At 38.5% G+C, this 23320-nt stretch overlaps 1 protein-coding gene across 3 annotated transcripts in view; it reads right to left on the reverse strand.

Annotated features, from left to right (window-relative positions):
* ST18 (ST18 C2H2C-type zinc finger transcription factor) overlaps positions 1-23320 on the reverse strand; it is a 304120-nt gene that overhangs the window by 17552 nt on the left and 263248 nt on the right. For all 3 annotated transcript variants that reach the window (XM_063668773.1, XM_063668772.1, XM_054499078.2), the window contains 7 exons: positions 21847-22092; positions 15049-15164; positions 9245-9307; positions 8407-8475; positions 5098-5160; positions 4916-4996; positions 3602-3823 (listed from right to left, as the gene is read on the reverse strand). In XM_063668773.1, the coding sequence (XP_063524843.1) occupies positions 3602-3823; positions 4916-4996; positions 5098-5160; positions 8407-8475; positions 9245-9307; positions 15049-15164; positions 21847-22092 (860 nt within the window). The remainder of the gene's footprint in view (positions 1-3601; positions 3824-4915; positions 4997-5097; positions 5161-8406; positions 8476-9244; positions 9308-15048; positions 15165-21846; positions 22093-23320) is intronic.

Here is a 23320-nt window from a genome sequence, read left to right on the forward strand (position 1 = left end):
CAAAATGGCAGGTGATACAATGTATGTCGTGAACATAATTGCTTACAATATATTATTAATAAGTTTCAATAAAATCACAAAGATATGGCATAGCACTAAATGAGTTCTGTCAATCACAGGACTTCTGATTTTAAAACTACAAACATCCATAATTGTGTGTGTGTTTTAACATATCACTTGTCTTCTCAGATTGCTATTTTTTTCAAAGGGAAAATTTTGTCACATAGAGATTTAAAGCAAGGTTTGAAGGTAGTTATTATATAAATATAATATGGATATAGTGTGTGGGTCAAATTGTTCTTAAACGTCCTACAAAGTGTGTTTTGTAATTATTCGCATTTTGGTTGAGAAAAATCTATGCACTAGTGCCTGTGACACCTCAGCTTGGTACCTGGCCCATGGTGAGGACCCATCATTAAACCTTAGGGGAAGTGGGATGACACTGGCTCTCATGTGCCAACCTGTATTCAAAGCAATTCCATAACTTTCCTGTGCTCGTTTCATCTTCTGTCAACTGAGGATAATTATAATACCTATAGCTCACAGGGTTTTGCAAAGGTTTAAAGGAATAAACCATACAAGTTACTTATAAGGGTGCTGTCTGTGGGCAAGAACCCTGAATACATGTCAGCTATTACTAGGTAACAAGTGATGGGAAAGAATATGAACAACCTCAGAGATTTCAGATTCAAAATACATAACGTACAAAAGCCAGTTGTGAGTTATATTCCAAGTCATATAAGTCATCCTGCATATATACATATAGGTTTAATATTATCTTCACAAACAGGAAAGAAGATCATCTGTGTTGAACCCCTACTGTGTGCCAGGCATAAGCAAGGCGTTTTGCCATATTATTCCATTAAATTCTACACATAGGCCGGGCACAGTGGCTCATACCTGTAATCCCAGCACTTTGGGAGGCTGAGGCAGGCAGATCATTTGAGTTCAGGAGTTTGAGAACAGCCTGACCAACATGGTGAAACCCCATCTCTACCAAAAATACAAATTAGCTGGGTATGGTGGTCCCAGCTACTTGGGAGGCTGAGGCAGAAGAATCGCTTGAACCTGGGAGGAGGAGGTTGCAGTGAGCTGAGATCTTACCACTGCACTCCAGCCTGGGTGACAGAGTGAGACTCCATCAAAAAAAAAAAAAAATTCTACACACAGAAAAGAGAGAGCATTCCACCTTAAAGAGAATACCCCACATTAAATACAGTCTCTTAAATATTTGAAATCACAAGAGAAATTCAATTCCATTAAATTCTACACATAGAAAAGAAAGAGTATTCCACCTTAAAGAGGATACCCCAAATTAAATCCAATTTCTTAAATATTTTAAATTGCAAGAGAACTTTCGAGTCAAGAATGCTGAAATCTGAATTACCTTTGTCTAAATTCTTCACTGCTTTCCATCTCTTAGAAAATAATAACTTGGAGGCTGGGTGCGGTGGCTCATGCCTGTAATTCCAGCACTTTGGGAGGCCAAGGTGGGCAGATCACCTGAGGTCAGGAGTTCGAGACCAGCCTGACCAATATGGCAAAACCCTGTCTCTACTAAAAATACAAAAATTAGCCTGGTGTAGTGGCATGTACCTGTAGTCCCAGCCACTCAGGAGGCCGAGGCAGAAGAATCATTTGAACTGGGGAGGCAGAGGTTGCAGTGAGCCGAGATCGAGCCCACTGCACTCCAGCATGGGTGACAGAGTGAGACTCTGTTTCAAAAAAGAAAGAAAGAAAGAAAGAAAGACAGAAAGAAAGAAAGAAAGAAAGAAAGAGAAAGCAAGCAAGCAAGCAAGCAAGCAAGCAAGCAAGCAAATAGTACCTTGCCATTAGTATTGCCCCCTATATTTTTGAAATCAGAATTTTCTTTTTCTTATTATGAAATACGTAATATGTAAACAGGAACCAATGATGTGTATTTGCAGTTAAAAGAATATTCTATTTTTAGAGATGGGGTCTTGTTCTGTCACCAGGCTTGAGTGCAGTGGAGCAATCATAGATCACTGCAGCCTCAAACTCCCAGGCTCAAGCAATCGTCCTGCCTCAGCCTCCTGAGTAGCTGGGACCACAGGCATGTACCACCACCAAGAAGCACTACTTATTTACCCACTCCACTGTTAGTGGGCACCGAGGTTGTTTCCAGTTTGGAGTTAGTAGAGCAACACTGCTCAGATGTGGTCAGACAGATCTCTGGGTTCTCATATGCAGAGATCCTCTGGGCATAAGTCTGGGTGTGTGCTGGGGCAAGTGCATTTGTTCAGTTTTCAACTTGACTCTTTAAAGATAATTTGCTTCTTAAAGTGTCACTACCAGTTGCTCTGCCACCTACAGAGTATGGGAGTATCTGTTGCTCCACATCCTCACCAAGCCTGGGCATCATCATTTAAAACTTCTTCACAATTTTTAAAGATAACTTCACTATTGCTAACTGAGGGATGTGCTCACCACAGTACAGCATTAATATTTCATTAGCAGTATCAACATGGATATTACTGAGGTCATTACAAGGAAGTCAAGCTACTGTACAGTAAATGTGCCATTAGGCACACTTGATTTGTGACCGAAGTTCCCGAATATGAAATAATAATTCAAACTCAGAATAAAATAATGTGTGCTATTGTGGACATAGGTCTACATTTGAAAACCATCAAAAAATAAACCACTTGAAAAAATCAAGTTTTCTCCACAAACAGGTTTTACTGAATATTTAAATATCTTTAAACAAGCAATTCCCGGAAGGCTTTATTTTCTGATATCATCCATATATATCTTTAGAACTGAGCAAAATCTCAAAAAGCCCCAATTTTGCTCAGTGTTTACACTGCTCATATACAAAACATCAATGGTTTCCTAAAGCTTCATTGGATTTTAAACCAGCATCATATACAGTGGCCCAAAAGACAAGACAGGACTCCGCTGATGGGAGAAATATGTAGGGAAACTTCTAATCTTTTCCTTTAGGTGGAATGTGAACCAAAAAGCTGGACAAAGATCACTGTTGCCCAACAAAGGGCTTGGCTGAATGCATGACATTCGGTGGTAAAGGAATTCAGTCATTGGGAAACTATAAAAGGGTTTCTAGATCTCCTGTATCCTGCTGCACACTTTGCAGTCACTGTGTCATTTTCTTTCTGGCTGCTGTGGATGAGTCACATCCTCCCAGTAGCAAAATAACTACAATTTTGCCCCCAAATTGAGCCAGTCCATAAGACAGAGGGAATGCTATAAATATATAAAGTAAAAGTTTGCAATTACATAACATAATAGAATAGATATCACCATTTGGAACTGAAGTAAACCATTAAATGACTGAACCGTTAAGAAACAGCAGCCTAAGCAATATTTTAGAATACAAATAAAACCAACTGTACATTTTCTAGAGCACTTGAAAACTGTGTAGTAATTTTAAGAAATAGAGAAAATAACATTTTTCATTCTTCATGCTCATCCAATATCTATATAGAAAGACTTCATGTTATGACATCTCAACTGCTACAGTGAACAACCTTTAGGGGGTTGTTCACAACCCTCTCCCCAAGGCAGCCTAGGTGACAACCGATCACAACACTACAACAAAAAGACAGAAAACTCACGTTACCTTCGGTGGGTGACAAAAACATTATTTACATGGCCCAGCCCATTGCAGCCTGGCAAGGGACAATGTGGTAGCTCTTGCTTGTTCAGTTTCCAGGAGAGGGAGGCTCCATTGAGAGGGTTCTCCTTCTGTCTCTTGGCAGCCAGAGGACAGCCAGAAGCTGTGCGGTGTGATGTGTATTTACCTGATATGTGACCTTGGCCATCACACCCTATCACAGGACATCTAGAGAGAAAGCAGAGACATTACCAGCCGGGAAGAAGGCAGTGATAGTCCTATGCTCTCCAGAGAACAAACCATGCAATTAGAGAGTTTTAATAAAAGATGCCACCATAACTAGCAAAACAGCATTGCGTAAGCAGGCTCTGAGCTACACGATTTTCATGCATTATCTCACTTAATATTCACTACAATCTACTGGGTAGAGAGTATTATTATCCCATTTTGTAGATGAGGAATAATGAGGCTTAGAGAGCTCAGGTAATTTGCCACCCATTTTATAAGAAGTGGAGCCAAGTTCATGCCCACACTTTTTAGGTCTAGAGCCAACCATATAAGGACTATGTTATGTTGCTTCCGAAGACCAAAGGTATAACATGTTAACTGCCTTAACAGATGCTACGTAGCACATCACTCATAGAATTGGAATTTGAGTTTCTAAATGTTTAAATATTGCATTTAGAACTGTTGTTGAGAAAACAACTTAAATTTCTTTTTTTTTTAATTGAACAATGGCATTTTTAAATATGTAAACACAGCGGAATTCGTGTATACAATAACAGAAGCTTTAACAAAACATGTAGCGTGGTGGCACACTCTGCCACAGCTTAGCTGATTGGTATCAAGCCTTGTCTTTGGTTTCTGAGGCCTCCTGAGCCCTTCTGTGCTGGGAGACCGCACTCCAGAGTCTTAAATTTCTACGTCTATATCTGCATATATCATCCATGACCTTTCTTAAAGGAAGGAATTCAATTTAGATATAATTTCACCTTAAGCAAAATTAAAGTTTCAGGGGAAAGTGCTGCCATATTTATCATTGTATAGCACTTCCACAATACTACTTTCCTTTAAAACAATTGAGAAACGTATGAAACTGTTACTTTTTAAAACAATCTTTTGCATTATCAAAGAGCTGTGGAAATGTAGCTATAAATTGGAAACTTTTCTCAAACCACCAAATAGTTTGACTCTTGCTTATATTTAATAGGGTACACCTTCCCTGAAACTCAATCCGTGTTCAATTGCATCCCAACCAAGGTCCCTCCCATTTTACCAACAAGAGACAGCTGACCCCCATGTCTCAACTGTTGCACTTACTTCAGTTCAGGGTCTTCTTTTTCTTCCTTGGTAGGGGTCATTTTGACACCACCTTTCCTTGCACGAGGGCATCCGGACAAGCTGAAATAGGGACCCGACAAAGAACAAAGCAAAATTATGTGATCTCTCTGACTGCTGCCGATAAGCTCATTTCCACATCTCAGAAATAAGATCAATCCTACCTTCTGTGGGAAGCGTAGTTTCCAGTCACGTGCCCCGAGCCATCGCAGCCTGGGGTTGGACACCTGGAAGGCACAGGAAGAGAGCATGGGCCAAGAGGTTGTAGTCGGGGGAGTGGGGGTCATACTCAAGTTATTTAGGTTCTTCGGTAATCACATTAATGTTCCAAGTCTCTGTAGTTCACGTGGAGGGAGGTGGGGTCACACAGCCAAATGTAACTAAAAACAATGAGCTGCTTTTTGTGTGAGACTGTTTTTGCTTAAATATAATTATCTTTTGGTTAATAATCAATTTAAATATTTTTTAAGGATATATGACTACTGAGTGACAATGGATTAGTTGTTATTTATTGTACATTCTTTTTTTTTAACCTCATATAGAAGGGACTTGAAAATCAGTCCACAACTTATTGCTGGGCTTCTGTCTACATCATGCAAAGTTCTTACCTTTTATGTAAAAAGAAAAGTTTTCCAAATTATTATTATTATTATTACCATTATTATTATTATTATTATTATTATTATTATTGAGACAGAGTCTCCCTCTGTGGCCAGGCTGGAGTGCAATGCTGCGATTTCGGCTTGCTGCAACCTCCAACTCCCAGGTTCAAGTGATTCTCCTGCCTCAGCCTCCCGAGTAGCTGGGATTACAGGCACATGCCACCATGCCCAGCTAATTTTTGTATTTTTAGTAGAGACAGGGTTTCACCATGTTGGCCAGGCTGATCTCAAACTCCTGACCTCAGGTGATCTGCCCTTCTCGGCCTCCCAAAGTGCTGGGATTACAGGTGTGAGACACTGTGCCCCGCCTCCAAATGATTTTTATGAATAATTTATTTTCTCTGATATGCTGTGCGACTATGATAATCCATTGATTTCAGATGAACAACAGTGATACACGTGAACTGCAGAGACTTGGAACATTTATGGGATTATCAAAGAACCTCAATAATTTGCACCTCGTCTGTCCTGCTTCATGGCCCAAGTTAAACAGTCTTTGGGGGAAAATCCATCATAACTATATCAACAATCAACCATTAAATTTGGAATGAGAAAAGTGAAAGATGACAGGGAATCCAATTTCTACTAGGAATGCTGATTAGGAATAGCTTTCAAAATATTCTTAAATATAAAAGTTTATGCAGATTTTCACGTTTTCGCTGTCTTTTTAGAAAATCCCCAATACAAACAAAACCTAGAGGCCATCACAAAATACTTGCTTTTCTGAACACACACTGTGGTTCAGATCAAATTTCCATTTGAGAAAAACAATAATCCAAAGAAAAATGTGTTTACTATCCCTTTCCTTAAATTCCATTCCCCTGAACTTTCACAGAATGCATTTATATTCAAGCCTGAGTCAGAAAATAGGGAACAAATGCCTTTTTTTTCTTTTTTCAAATGTAATATAAAATGAGCACGAAACTCTTCTGGTTAACCAGAGCAACCTGCATTGAGTCTTTTATCAACCATTTAAAGACATAATATGTATCTTCCATTATGAGAAAGTTTTACATGCTGGTCTTTTTCTATTAACATTTTTTAGTGAAAAAGTGGTTTTATAGCATATTGATATGGAAATATCTGTGCTGAGTAACCGTTTTTGGGCATTCTCCATGAATATCTAAACAAGAGGTCAATAAAATGTCTCTGATTTTTCTTGCATGGAAGAAATTTTCTTGTATGGAAAAAACCAAAGACATTACTTATTAGATAGCTGTATAAAATATTAAATATGAATATTGCTATAGGATCTCTCAATTTACATGTTTTCAGTGTATTACCAACATTTTTCTAGAAGCAAGTTTTAGAGAAAATATTTAAGAGACCCAATAGCTATAATTAAGATGTGGCAATGTAGAAGTTTAGAGCAATTCAGTAACAAGTTTTAGTACATCTCACTTTTCAATCTGTTAATTATTAGTCTCTACTTACTACTTATATTTTAGTCTAGAAAAATGACAGTCAATAAAATGACTTCTAAAATCCACACTGACAAAGTAAATTGTACTTTATACAGAAAATGAGAAGTGGCCAGGCACGGTGGCTCACATAATCCCAGCAATTTAGGAGACCGAGGTGGGCAGATCACCTGGGGTTAGGAGTTTGAGACCAGCCTGGCCAACATGGTGAAACCGTGTCTCTACTAAAAATACAAAAAGTAGTCGGGCATGGGGGTGCATGCCTGTAATCCCAGCTACTCAGGAGGCTGAGACAGGCAATCGCTTGAACCTGGGAGGCGGAGGTTGCAGTGAGCTGAGACTGTGCCGTTGCACTCCAGCCTGGGCACCTGGGCAACAAGACTGAAACTCCGTCTCAAAAAAGAAAAAAAACGAAAAAAGAGAAAAAGAAAGAAAATTAGAAAAGTATATTTCACAGTTTATTTTACTATTTTTGGTACTAAGATTCCAAATTTTCATATCTGTCCATTATCACATCTTCTTTCATAAACTTAGTTTTTAAAATTTTTAGATAAAAAAATTTTAAACAACTTAAAAAAGTGAAAGACTAACAAAATACTAAGAAAATATAATACATGAAATGTTACATGTGTTTTAGACACCAAATGCTAATGCTGCTGTCTACGCATATTGTTTTACCAGTAGATGTAGTAATACTCATTTTTTCTAACGCTTTATTATTTGTAAAAAAATGTAATTAGTTTTGTTTAATCCTATTTCTTTATCTTTTAAAATTTATGCCCTATCATATTTTTAACGAGGTAAATGGTAGATTATAAATGTTTATTGTTCTATACATAATATAAAAAGATATGAAAATAAACAAATGAGAACTTTGTATTAAAAGAAGATGAGCAGGAAAAATGAAATCACAAAGTAAAAGTTAATATACATGTGACTTTGAGATCTTGCAGATGAGGCAGGAATGAGCCCAAACTGTTTTTGGCACCCGAGTGAAAGGCAGTTGTGTGAATCAAAATACCCAGCAGGTTAAGGATTATGCAATTTCTTTAAAATTAAATGGCAGGTATGCTTTGAGACTCCTTCACAGGTCTGATTTAATACATAGATTCTGAAATTTACAGAAAAAAGTATTGTGTTAACTATTACATAACTCTTTTAAAAATTATTATAAAATGACAAAGCCCCGGAAGCAAGCAAATTAACTAAATTAAATTACAGTGATTTTGTTTCAGTCATCCCAGTGCTTTAGTGAGAAAGTGCCTTTGCTGTGATCCCAGCAGGCAGGACATACTGCTTGTTGCTGATCACTTGGGCAATGAATGGGCACTGAACGAGAGGGTCCTACCGTGTGGATGAAGGGCAAGCCGGCCATGCTTCTCGCACTTACTTAAGCTCCTGAGAGTTGGCAGCCATGAGGGATTTTAGAGTCTTATCTGCTAAAGGACATCCAGAAACACTAGAGAGGGATGAGGAAAAAAACACAACACAACACTGACATATACAAATCTGAGTCAAATGGCATCTTGAGTCGTGAACATACGTTAAATTATTGGTGACTGGGGATTGGGAAAAAAAATAACTGGCTTTGAATCTGGCTTTTCTCTTCTCGCCAGTCTGGGCTGATGGCACTTCAACTATTTCTCATAGACTCAGATTTTCTGTTTATCAAATGAATGACTTTAGCCCAATGAGACCCCCCAACTCTAAAGCTCAGGGATGCAATGATCACCCACACACAGAGTCCATTCCTGCTGCACAAACAGGTGATGGTGCTTTTCCAAAGGGAAGACAAATCCCATCAATGGAGATGGTGAGTAGAAAGATTAAAGCAACTCCTTTGCACTGTTTAATCTCTCAAATGCTTCAATTTGTTATTTGCCCAGGATTGAGGGTATTACTTTTCCTGGGGCAAATGGTCAATTTGAGTCACTGTTGTATTTATTCCTCATTCCACATGAGTCCTCAAGCCACACAGAACCAAAGCCTGACATGAGCTCAACTTTTCACTTATAACCCAGACTACAGGATCAGAAAACCATTTTGACCAAGAATCATGATTTTCTTATCACATAATTTTATTTCTGAAAAAGAAAATAAACCAAAAACCCAACCAACTCACTCTCCATTTCCTGCTTCAGATAATACATAGATAGAAAGGGTGAGAATAAGTATTTAAAATAGAACAAGACCATGAAAATCTGACTGCACATGAGGTCATTGGGTACCTGCGATGAGATGCATAGTTTCCTGTCACGTGGCCACTTCCATCACATCCTGGTGTTGGACAGCTGAGTCAATAGAAAATATATCATTAGAGTCAAGCGCATTTCCCAGGTTCATTTCCTCTGCCCAGTAGATTACGGAGGAGGTAGCTTCTCTGTGCAAGATAAGTTAACACAGTATAGGACATGCAGAAGCTAGTGTACCAAGGATTTATATTATATAAGAACCAGTGGACTACCTAAAAGAAAACTAAAAATCATAGCATGATGAGTTACTTCCTTAGGTATCTGTTTCAACATCACATTCGATTATTTGATTCCATTGACGTGGGAAAGTGATGTCCTAGTGATGTTGTGAGTTAGCAATCAAAGATATTTTGATTCATTTGAAAAATGTATATGTTGCCAGGCATGGTGGCTCACGTCTGTAATCCCAGCACTTGGGAGGCCGAGGCAGGTGGATCACCTGAGGTCGGGAGTTCGAGACCAGCCTGACCAAAATGGAGAAACCCCGTCTCTTCTAAAAATACAAAATTAGCCAGGCATGGTGGTGCATGCCTGTAATCCCAGCTACTCGGAGGCTGAGGCAGGAGAATCGGCAGAACTCAGAAGGTGGACATTGTGGTGAGCTGAGATTGCGCCATTGCACTCCAGCCTGGGCAACAAGAGTAAAACTCTGTCTCAAAAAAAAAAAAAAAAAAAAAGAAAAAGAAAAATACGTATGTTATAAAAAATAAATATTAGAAACCCATGCTTTACTATGATAGCAGATCTTAGGAACACCAGCACCCATTATATGACATATTCCAGAAAGAAATTTTTGTGAATTTTTTAAGAGCAAGGCAACCTAGTAATTTTATAAACATTTTAGAAACCACTGAAAATCTTTGACTAAAATGTAAACTGACATTTTAGGTGGGAAAATTGCTTACAGTATGAAGCAGGCAAGAAGTTTAGTCTGTAAAGAATTCAAGCAATTTCACCTAAAGCTTGAAGCCAGCAAAGACAATTGCTAATTCACCATTAGCCTAAGAATAGGCTCGCAGGCCATCTGCCAAGAATCTCACTCCATTAAGATGTGTGCCCCTGCATTTCATTTTATCTCTGAACCTGGTCATGTCCTGTCCACCTTATGTGTGTTGTAAAAATAATGTAATCAGCTACTCAGGAAACTGAAGCAGGAGGATCGCTTGAGCCTAGGAGTTCGAGCCTGCAGTGAGCTATGATTGTGCCACTGCACTCCAGCCTTGGTGACAAAGTGAGACCCCGTCTCTAAAATAATAATAATCATGTAAGAAGGTAGTTAGTTATCCTTAGCAGTTTTCTTCCACAATTAATAGATTCCTTGGTTTCTCAGTCATTTAGTTTCCTCTGATGGTGTTTGAAAGTCACTCATTTGTAATAAGCAGGTGGACCCCAGCCTACTCAGTGTTATTTGCGGTGGTGTCAATAATCAGAGGGGAACATCAGCTACACCAGTCACGCATCTGATCTTTTTTTGACATCCTGCCTAAAGCGAGGACTTATCCAGATATACAGAATACGTTTTAGCCTTTTGAAGGGACATTTTGGGATAGACTAACGCTATTCCTATATTTTCTGAGTTATCACTTTCTAAGTATTTTTCTTCCTGTGATCCACTTTCCAATCATTTTCAGGTATCTAAAGAAACTATAAGAGTTAGAGCATTCCCATCTTTCAAAGGAATGTTTGATTTTCAGGGTCTGATCCAAGCTAAGTCATCTATCTCCTTTCCCCATCCCTTTTCCTGGATAAGATATCAAAAAAAAAACTATAAAAGCTATAAATATATGTTAAAAAGTAAAGACAAAAACCAGTTATTAACATTTTGGCTGAGTTATCTTGCAAGTGCCATTCACTCACTAAATGTAAAAAAATCTTTTCTGAACATTATACAACTGGAGTATTCAGAGTGAGAGGCGTTTCAATTGCCTGGGAATTCCCACTTTAGAAATACATCGCCATCTAGTGTTAAAAACAGCATTGCATTTTTTTAATATATATAAATATATATAAAAATATATAAATTATATAATTATATATTTTATATAATTATATATAATATGTAAATATATATAAATTATATATAATGTATAAATATATAAATATATATAAATCATATATAAATATATAATTATATAAGTATATATACAAATTATATATAAATATATAAATTATATAATTATATAAATATATATACACATATATACACACATATAATTTTTTATTTATTTATTTTTTTTGAGACAGAGTCTCGCTTTGTCGCTCAGGCTGGAGTACAGCGGCGCGATCTTGGCTCACTGCAAACTTTGCCTCCTGGGCTCAAGCGATTCTCCTGCCTCAGCCTCCGGAGTAGCTTGGATTACAGGCGTGTACCACCATGCCCGACTAATTTTTGTGTTTTTAGTAGAGACGGGGTTTCACCATTTTGGCCAGGCTGGTTTCGAACTCCCGATCTCAGGTGATCTGCCTGCTTCGACCTCCCAAAGTGCTGGGATTACAGGCATGAGCCACTGCACCCGGCCTATTTTATATTTTTAAATTATTCCCATTAATATTGCCAGGAGAAGCCAAGAAGTGCCAGAGGTTTTTCAACATCAGCTATAAATTACCTATAAAATATGATAACGAAATATGCATTCAATTAGCTGATAATTTATTTTTAAGTTTGGTGGTATTAAAAGGTCAAGAAATAAAGAACTGGAGACAGCATTATACAGGGGAAAGTTGCAGTTTAGAATTTTGATAGCTAGACTAAATTCCAAATCTACAGTGAAAAATTTTACATAATGACATGTGCCAATATTAGTTGGGTGATATATTTTGGGAAGGTTTTCAGATGAAAATACAAAAATTGGAAGAAAGAAACTAGCTAGTTTTCTCAGTAAGTGGCACTGAAATCGTAAGGAAATTCTAAGATAATTAGTGATGTCCAAAAAGTCCTAATCTAAACAAAGTTTTTGGTAAGCAATCAAGGTACTGTTAGAAACATAAAGCAAAATATAATAAGGATAGGGTGACATGGAATGTAGCATGACTTTCACAAGACAAATATACCAACTCAGACACATTCAAATAAGTGATATCCATCAAAGCACTCACCCTGTCTAATATGCATGAATTAGGCTGGGCATGGTGGCTCATGCCTGTAATTCCAGCACTTTGGGAGGCTGAGGTGGGTGGATCACCTGAGGTCAGGAGTTCGAGACCAGCCTGGCCAACATGGCGAAACCCTGTCTCTACTAAAAATACAAAAATTAGCCGGGTGTGGTGGTGGGCGCCTGTAATCCCAGCTACCTGGGAGGTTGAGGTGGGAGATTGAACCTGGGAGGTGGAGCTTGCAGTGAGCCGAGAATGCACCACTGAACTCCAGCCTGGGCGACAGAGCTAGACTCCGTCTCAAAATAAATAAATAAATAAATAAATAAATAAATAAATAGATAGATAGATAAATAAAATGGATGAACTAAGAGGTCTCTGAGAGAGTAATTTCTTAATAATTTTTGGAATGATTATATTCCAAAAATCATTCAATATCTTTTTGAAATCCTTCCTCTTTTATATTTACCCTCATACCATGGAGAAGTGCCCTTTGCAAAATAATCATGCTTCATTTTTCTGACCCAAAATGGTATTGCAGGTTAATTTTCAATCTTTTACACTACATTTAGTTTGGGATGACTTTTAGCAATTTCCAACAATCTACCTTCAAAGGATAAAATTTTGCCATTTTTGAAGATATTAAAAATAACACATGAAAAAAATACATTCAAAGATGAAAAGTTTCAAACAGCAGGTCCACGTGGGAAAAGGTGTCTGGCTGGCCTAAGTGGCTTCTAAGAAGTTTCTAAGAAGTTAGAAGTGACTTCTAAGGTCTCAAGTCACTGAACCTGAAACAGTGTTCAAGCCGATTTAAGTTCCAGCATGTTTGGAACCATCCGTTGTATCGTCAACCACCAAGCCCCAGGTGGACATCAAGTTTACAAGGGAGAATGCTGTTTCAGCCAGTAATGTTTGCCTACAAAATCCTTCGAGAATGCAAAGTCTAAGCTTATTTTAAAGTCACTCACATATCAATAGGGCAAACTGATGACGGACTCGGAATAATTTTTACTGAACACCTACTATGTGCAAGGCCCTGTTCTTGGCACCAGCATTTGAAATGCATTCCCTGCTCCCAAGTCACTGTCCATGTAGGTGGGGAAATAAGAGGCAGCACAGTGCATATTATGCACCAATGGTGTGGACAAGGTAGAGAAGAGGAAATAAGGGGAAATAAGAGGTTGCATAGTAAATATTATGCATCAATGATGCGAACAAGGTAGAGAGCAAAGACGGAGGAGAGAAGACCCCCCCGTCCCCACTTTGTGCCTTCTGAGGCTTTGTTCTTGGTAAAGGAGGCAGAAAATAGAGAGCGGAGGGAAGTGAAGAAAAGATCTGGGAATGGGAGCATCAGGGCTGAGGGTGGGGAAGCACAGTAGCCTGACGGCCTCTCACATAAGTGACGTTTGAGAGAAGAGCTGCGCTGAGGGAGGAGAGGATATGGGCACTGCAGAAGCTTTGGGGACAGCATTCTGGGCAGAGGGAACAGCAACCCTAAGGCCCTGCCTAATTCCTAGAGAGCTTAGGGGAAGCAAGAAGCCCGGAGTGGGAGGCTGGGGGATGCGAGCACTCACTTCCCCTGTGGGGTGGTGGGTGGGCATCTGGTCACAGCGGGGTGGCAGCCAAGGAGTCCTCAGCAGGAGTGAGTGCAGATAGCAGGAAGGAAGGGTCCCAGGATGGAGCTCAGGGGCACTCCACTCTTTAGAGGGCTACACATGAGTCTAGAAGGGCTAGCAGTGAGATGAGGGAAGAGTCCAGAGGTGAGGCATCCTAGAGGCCAAGTGTAGACAATGGATTGTGGAGGAGGGAGATCAGCTCTGTGGCATCCTGCTGCCTGTCAAGTAGGAACAGGAGGCTCCACGACCAAAATTCTGACAGGGGAAGGGGATGCTGAGGGAAGGGAGGTCCCTGGAGATCTGTCTGGGAAAGATTCAGGAGGGAAACTGCATCACACAGTAGCAACAACTTTCTTGACACGTTCAGCTGGAAAAGGAAGGGGAGACAGAGAGTCCAGGTGGAAGCTGGGTCAGGAGAGGTTTTTACAGGTTTTTTTTGGAAAAGTTTAAACATATTTTTTGATGAGGGATACAGAAGAGAGGGCACAGGCCTGATTCCTAAGTGGACGCGTTACTCCTTGCTGTAAACTCTCATTAACTGGCAGCTTTAAATAGATTTATATATGAGTAGACTTGATTAATATTTAATCACTTACACATGGGAAACAGTTTCCTGCATTTGATTCACTCATTCACCCGCTAGTACATAACTCGTACTTACTGCCTTCGGGTACCCTGCTCTTTAACCTCTTCTGGGCCTCAGAACCCCTTTGAAAATGTGATGAAAACTAGTAACTCCCTTGCCCAAATAACAATTTGCATCAAGTGTTAGAAGGTTATAGAGTCCCCGAAGCCAACCCTTAGATCTGGGGGTAAATGGTTATCAGGTTAAGAAGCATTTCTAATTGTGTTATCTTATTTTGTTTTTTAATCAACAGGTTTTTAATTCTGTTAGCATGAGATCATGTACACCGTCTTAGCTCAGGTTAGACGCGTGTTTAACGTTTAACTTCTGACTGGTAGAAATCACCCTAACATCAGCTGTATAAGCCAGGATATTGTAACTAAGTCATGAACTTGAATCTTCATTCCGGAATCTTAGAGGGCATGGCATTGGGCACTACTTACGTGATTAGTTCCTTTTTGAGATCTCTTGCATGAAACTTGGGTTTAGGGCTTGGTATAGAGGCCTCTCCAGGAAACTTTTTTTCCTCTAAATTTTCTAGAGAGCTCACTGGGTCTTTCTGGAAAACAAACAAAAAAACAAACAAACAAAACAAAGAAGCCATTAGGGAACCCTGGAAAGACAACTAGATTTAAAATCATTGAGGCCAGGTTTGAGTTTTGGCTTTGGACTTGGCCTTGGCTGAAATACCTTAGAGGATTTGTATAAGAAATAAATAAGATAGGCCAGGCGAAGTGGCTGATGCCTGTAATCCTTGGCCTTTGGGAGGCCGAGGCAGGCGGATCATGAGGTCAAGAGATCGAGACCATCCTGGCCAACATGGTGAAACCCCGTCTCTACCAAAAATACAAAAATTTGCTGGACGTTGTGGTGCATGCCTGTAGTCCCAGCTACTCAGGAGGTTGAGGCAGGAGAACTGCTTGAACCCGGGAGGTGGGGGTTACAGTGAGCTGACATGGCGCCACTGCACTCCAGCCTGGCGACAGAGCAAGACTCTGTCTCAAAAAAAAAGAAAAGAAAAGGAATAAATGAGATAATAAGAATATGTCCTGGTTGTTACAGATCTTTATCCTAAGTGAAGAATGAAAAAGTGTAATTGATATGGAATACCTTTCAAAAGTTCACATTTTGGCAAATATGATTACAGAGGTAGGCATTTCTTGAGCCGTGTAATTACTATTTTATTATGTTTCAAGGTTTCTTGTAGTAGGGATGCTCCCTAGAGAGCACAGGAATCGTTTATATGTCCAGCAGTCATAGCAGCAGTAAAACCAAAGAAACATTGCAAAAATGAATCACGCAAACTTTTAAACAGAAAAGGGGGAATTTTTGGTTAACTTAATGCCCTTTTCTAATGTACAAATAATTAAGATCTAAATTATTTGTTTAGATATGTAATAACTGAGGCTACAGTATTTAGGCATTTAATTTGATCTTTCTGGATAATTGCTTTTATTTTTATATTACTTCCTGTTTTTCTGAAATTACTTCTTTTGCTAAATGGGTATCTTGTAGCACTTTCCTTCCTGGATGGAATTTCTTGTTGGATATTCCTAATTTTTATGCTCTTCTCTTAAGTTTGATACTGACCTTGATTTCATAAAGAAGACTCACTAATCCTTTCAAACAATTTATTTACCAAGTGATGTATTATTTCACAGATAACAAATGATGGTTTTTCTCTATCACATAATTAGCTTACTTTCATCATTAATCTTGTATCTGGTAAATATAATACTTTCTGGATTTAATATTAAAATCAGATGAACTAATATAAAAAACTGTCTTCTAAATCTCAAAAGTACTGATACATTTAAGGTAAGTAAACTATTTTGAATCGTTCAAAATAATTTTTTTTAATTAAATGAATATAAAAATACTATAGCAAAATATAATTTTAGTAATTCTGAGTCTATATTCAAAAGCAATGAGAAAAAAACAAAATTCCTGGATTTTCCCAGCCAAAGAAAAATTCTAAATGCTGATCTCGGTCATCAAGGCAAATGTAATTTTTTTCATTAATTACTTGGCTAACAATTCGATCAATTATTTTACACAAGAGCATACTGTAGTAAATACATTGGTACACTGTCTCAAGTGACATTGTCTTCAGATTACATTAATGAAACCTGATTTAGTACAATTTATCCATATTATTGATGGTGTTAAGTGTTTCATCTTGTTTTACTGGTAAATGTTCGAAAATAGAAGCCGATAAAAAGACAGGATTTAAAAATAAAGAGAAATGTATGCTTGATAATAATTCCACACTAGGATGCAAAGAGAAGTGCTAGTTTAATGCTGCCTCCATGGGATCCACAGCAAAACAGATGATTAACACTTACCTTTTAAAGTTTTATGCTGTAAATGGCTAAAATGAAAATATTCCAAACTTTAAGGCCTTAAACCTGATAATTCCACCATCGACTTTATTTAGTCCTATCTGGATTTGGCCTGAGTAGTATTTTCCACTATAATTTAGAAATATCTTGGCTTTTTGAAAGTAGATACAAATGCTAAATCCGATATTGTCTCAACATGGAACAGCCTTTTTCTGTTTGGATGCTGATTTTTTTTTTTAACGAAAATGGCATTAAAAAAAAGAGCCATTTTATTATTTATGGCAAAGTTATGAACAAAGTCTCTCTAAGAAGACATGTATATTTACAGATTATCACAAGTTTCTAGCTGTTGTTTTAGGGCTGAATCTATAATTATGGAAGGCAAGAGAATGGGGAATTTTGAAAGAAATAATCAATTATGAAAGTTTAAGTTATTTTACTAAATAATATAAACATAAAGCTTGCAGGATATATGTTATTTATTTTGGTATAGTAATATGTGGTAATGTTTCAACAGGATAATTTTATTGCATACGACCTTTTAAATATTTTGTAACTTTAACACATAGACTCATATGCATACAATCGTTTTATGAAATAATTGTCTTTTCCCCTTTTCTTTGCTCAACATTCTACCGTTAGAAACCTGCAGAGAGTATATGTATTAAAATCCAGGTGGCTGTCACTAAAATAATTAGTTTTGTTATGGAGGCATTTTATATTGAATGAATTCCTAAACGGCAGCCAGTGTAAATCAATAGCATTTGTAAAAATCCTTTTCCTAAATTTAAAGTATAATTTTGAAAATAATAATTTTATTTTGTGGTTGTGTAAAAGAGGATGTATATATGTGTGTGTTTAGAGAGTACGTGCATGCAGTGAAATTCCTTTAACGTACAGATGGAAGTTTATATTGATTTCAGTAAAGACCAGGACATAATGGTAACATGAATAACAGATAATAGCATCTGGCACTCTTAACATTTTAAGCCCTGAAATCTTTGGAGAACTGACAGTTGAATGAAACTGACAGCCCTAGTTATTTCTCAATACTTTCCTTTCGAGATATTTTGAGTTTTTTCCAGATTCAGGAATTTTTTTTAGGGGGCATCTGGACAGGCTATTTCACTGAGAGAGACAGACAATATTTTCTGAAAATTACCACCAAAATTAAGCAACTGTTGTGCATATGAACTAGATAACAATGAATTAGAAATAATCACTCAATTTCTGGTTGTGTATGTGTCTTATGTGGTGGGGGGAGAGGGAAGTGGCAAAGGGAAAGATGTGGGTGGGAGCAGGGACATACCACATTCCAGTCTCCAAATGTGAACAATAGATTGTCTGGAACACACATAGCTATTCCAGGGAAGCTCACTGGAAAGTGACAAGAAAGGATCAGTCCTGGAACTGTTTTTTGTGGTCACATTGTGTGGACTTGCCTGGATCACAGGAGCTCCAGTCCTGCACCCGCAGAAACACTTTAGCCAACTGTTGCTGCCAACACACCTTGCCACCTGCCATTTCTTCATTCTTCTCTTTTTTCTTTCCTATTAAATTTTTCTCAATATCCCCTAAGCAGTCTCCAGTTTTTGGTGATTTTTTTTTCTTTTCCTTTTCCTCATTTACCTTCTTCTCTTTTTTTTCTTCGGTGTAGGGAATTCCAGGCCTATTACTTAATTTCATATGACCAGGAGCAACAACTTTACCCCCCTCACATTTCTCCTCTAAAAATTTTGATAATAATCCTGCTTTTCAAGATTGTTGGGATAATGAGACATTGCGTATAAAGGTTCCTTATCTTTATTTTATTGTATGTGGTATCCCTCTGATAGCTTGTCAATAAGCGCATTTAATACAATCTAATTTTTCAAAATAATATCTACCAAACATTACATTTTTCATTTTCAAGATTCAGAACAGGATGTGAAAAATACTGTTAGTAGATTACCTTGGCACAGATGAGGGAACAGAGAACAAGAGTGAGAAACCATATCAGGAGTTAGAGTGATTCAGAAGTACTTTTATGTGTGTGTCTCCACCAGCCTTAGCTTCCCCAACCAATGAATCACCCTGTTCAGATAGCTGGGACAATAAGCATTTAGCTTAAACAAATATTCTGTCAGCTCAAACCTAGGGCAAGCACATTGAGTCCAAGAGCTCACTTAGCATCTCCAAAGTCCTCTCTGATACTCTTAGTGACACTGGATTCCCACACGGCTTCTAAATTCCAGATGTCACAATACTTAGATTGAAAATTGTAGCAGTCCAAGCCTGGAGTAAGTAAGCCATTCTGTAAAGAGCATCAATCCACTCTGAAGAATCCCATTTTGTGTGTGTGAATTTGCTGGGAAATGAAACACTGTCCCAGATATATACGCATGAGATAAAAACATACTCAAGTTGAATCTATAAATCTACCAAGATGAATCCAGATGATTTTTTGAAATTAAGCAAAAAACAAGATTAAAAAGTAACATAAAATATTTCTTATGAAATCTCGTTTTCTGGCTTTCTGGGTGATAAGAACTGTGGCTAAGGAAGTGATAGGAACGGGTTTCTGAGAATATGAAGAGTGCAATGTTGACATCGTTGCTGAGGGCACAAAAGTATAATCAGTGTCAAACAACGCAAGACACCCTAGATGAAGATGAGAACCTACTTGAAGCAAATGTGTTTTGTTACTACCCAGGATTGGAGGCTTATGCCTGACACTTTCTGGTGAATACATTCGCCATAACCACAAGGATGAGTGCAGAAAGCCCAAGTGCCACTCTGCATATGGCATCAAGATACTCCCAGAAATGAGAACATGTTGGGATTTTGAACCTGCATGAAGCAGTTATACTTAATTCATGAGACACTGTCCTTCCTGTAACATAAGGACTTCTACTGGACCCACATCCACACATCCTGGGCCAAGGGTCAGGTTTCCCTTTAGGTCTGTAGATGCAATGTGCCATGATCTGAGCAGCAGTGGCCTGGCTGGAGATTAAGCAGTCATGTGAATTAAAGTGCATTCCCTTACCCAAAGCTAACTCGTATGTCGTAGGACTGTGTCAACAATTTTGATCTCATCACAGTTGTGCCTCTTAACCTGCCCACTTCCTGGCTTGCTGCTTACTTCCGTTTCAGACAAGATGTGCAGGATACTCGAGGGATGTGAACACTGACAGACTTTTAGATGATACACATAGACATAATTAGGTGTAACTTCTGTTTTCTGGCACAAGCCTGAGGTGGCAGTGTGCACAGTGGTCAGGGGAAAGTTGCACACTTGCCAGTTTGTGGTCGTCATTTGAGGCAAATGAGCTTCATAAACTTTGTCGGCATCAGTTTCACATTCATTATTGTCAAATATGTATTATTTTAATAAATGATTCTTCTAAAATAGTACTATGATAGATTGATTAAGGCCATCCTTGGATGCTCTGGGTGAATTTTTAAAAGCCAAGCAGAATAAAATGACTAAGGCCAGTATGACAGAATCTAATCAAAAGCTGCAGTGTGTGAATCCCCTCATGCTTCCACGTGATGGCTTGAGTGGTGGAGACACACAGGCTGCCTCAGATGCTGAGGGTGTCTCCCAGGGGTCCACACCCAGCCACCTGATGCAGTTAGCCATTCCTACCTCTCCACATTGTGTGCCTGTGCGTGCTACTCTGTTTATCAGTGTATTTGGCTACAGGTCAGTCTTCTGAGCACATGCATGACTGTGGCACACATGCATGGTGGAAGTGTGTCCTATTCATTGCTGTATCTCCAGGTCCCATGTCACTGACTGGACTTGGAGATGTTGGCAAAACTGTGCTGAAGGAAAGAAGGAAGAAAGGAAGGAAGGAAGGGAGAGAGGGAAGGAGGGGAGGAGGGGAGGGGAGGGGAGGGGAGCGACGGGAAGGGAAGGGAAGGGAAGGGGGAAAGAAAAATAGTCCAATCTTGTGATCAAAACTGTGTATGTTGACTTATATTTTGAGATGTTAAGCATGTGCAAAAATCAAATTAGATCTCACCACCCAAAATCTCTAAACTTCAAAGAGCTATAAAAGGCGCTGCACACTTTTGCAGAGAATGGCTATTTCAGTTCTTTACACATATCAACTGGCAAGCCCATCAACAACTTCCCTGACAAAGAGCAAAATAGGATTACTTACTGTGATAATTAAGGTCACATCTACAATTACATAGAGTCTAAACAATTGAGGGTTCTGGCTATCAGTTCTTTTGAATGACACTGAGTAGTCCATGGCTAATCAGGCCTAGTCAGGTGGCTCAAGCCATAAGGCGAAGGTTAGATGAATTCCTGCACTGTCGCACCATCTGGCTTTCAGGGCCAAAACCACCTCCAAGATAATCAAATGCACAAATAGGTCTCCTTGACTTCAAGATTAATTCAATTTAGACATCCAACATTTCAATCCAATGCCTTAAACAATTAGTCTATACTTAGGTATGCTAACACAGTTCCTTCACAAAACCATAGAAAGAAATTTGACATGACTCAAAGATTCTTACTTGACCCTGATTTGATTTCATCTTCAACCCTCCGGTTCAGAAAGAATTAGTAAACTGGCATTTCAATATTGAGCAATACATTGCCCCTTACAGCTGCTACATGAAGGGATAGATAATATAATCTCTTGTGCAGGGCACAAAATTTCAGCCTTAATAGGAATAAAATTTACTATAGTGACATTATTTTAGGCAAGTGATAATAAAAGTTGGATTTGTTAATGAATTTCCTCTGACATTAAAAATCATCACTTTATCAAAATCTAAAACAAGGTACAGAATTATGTATTATCTAAACAGGAATGTGAAATATAATTTAGGAGGGAAAAGCTAGTGATACCCTGCAATCATGCTGTCTTCAACTTATTGATTGACATATGGAAACAATACCTCTTTCTCCTCCTCTGTCTTCCCGTGAGTTTTGCTATAGTTGATAGGAGTGTCCCAGCCCTCTTGGTCACAAAGAGCCTGATAGAATGCTGCATTGACCAGAATGCTGCTTGTTTTGAATGGGGAAGAGGAAGGAGTTGGAATAGAAGTGTTAGAGGAAGTTAGGGGTGCAGACTTGTCCAGGATTCGATTTTTTTTCATGCTTAAGTCCAATGTGCCATTTTCATCCACTTCTATTTCGGCTCCCTGGTATACAATAGGAAACAGAAAAACATTTAAGCAGTTTGCAGTTACAGCCTAGCCATGTGGGGCTTTTAAGGGATCATTTTAAATGTAAGCTTTTATGTAAGTATATCTGCTTTTAAATCTAGCGTTCTGATTTGCGTTGGGTAATGTTCAATTCTTAGGAGACTTTAAGAACAGCCCCATTAGTGAGCTTTGTGTTTCTGGGTTTAAACAAAGTAAGCTTAATGTAAATAAGATGCTCCAAATACTAAATGTATTGGCTAAAACAGTTTTATGAAAATATGTGTGTGTGTGTGTGTGTATACACACATATATACACACACACCCCCCCACACATTTACAAGTTTAGCTTTAAATCTTCTTTTCTAGTTTACAGAATTATCACTCCCAATTCATCATTTAAAGCATTCACATTTGTGTTTATCAAAAGGCATGTATAACTTTCTAACCCTTCAAATCATATTAATCTCACATGAGAAATATGCAAAAATAACCCACTGGAAGAGAATTTTTATTGGAATATTAAACTAATGTAAAAGCAACATTTTACCCTAGGCTATGTGAGCTGGAAACGCTTTGCTAAATTGGGGGGGGGGCAGGGAGAGGGAGGCAGGCAGTGCAAACCATGCTTCACCCCGGTGGTGGTGGGGGGCTGCTTTGGGTAGCAGCTGACAGCCTGACTGAGGTTGAAGCCCTCTAGTGCAAACTTAAGAATACTATAAAACGGCTTATTTTCTCCACATTTAGTGTGAGACTTAAAACTAAATCCACTGCACAATATTTCTTCTTGAGATACCTTCTACCTTTTGCCATGTGTTATTTCTTGGTTTTGTTTTTTCTGTGTCGGGAGGAACAGTACCTCATTCTGTATTTGGTTCAAGCTCCAGCAAACTGCTCACGTGCCTCGGATGTTCTACAAGATTCGCACACTGGGATGGCTCATGTTGTGTCATGAATTGTGAACATTACTATGCAGTCATTCTCAGAAGGTAGGAGGAAGCTGCCTGTCATTTTTCTAAATGGGTCGAATAACACCTTTCTGGTATTTTCGCCATCATCCATCAATTTAAAATTAACTTCTTGACAATTTGGCTACACTCTTTTTTTCTCTTGGCTGGCCACTCTTCTTTGAATATTTAGCAAGATCCTTAACTCTTGTGGTAACCAGCTACTTCCCAGGGGATTTGTTTTAACTCTTCCCTTTAAACAACCCCCACTCCCAACCCCC

The sequence above is a fragment of the Pongo pygmaeus genome, chromosome 7 (assembly GCF_028885625.2).
Source record: "Pongo pygmaeus isolate AG05252 chromosome 7, NHGRI_mPonPyg2-v2.0_pri, whole genome shotgun sequence".
NCBI lineage: Eukaryota > Metazoa > Chordata > Mammalia > Primates > Hominidae > Pongo > Pongo pygmaeus.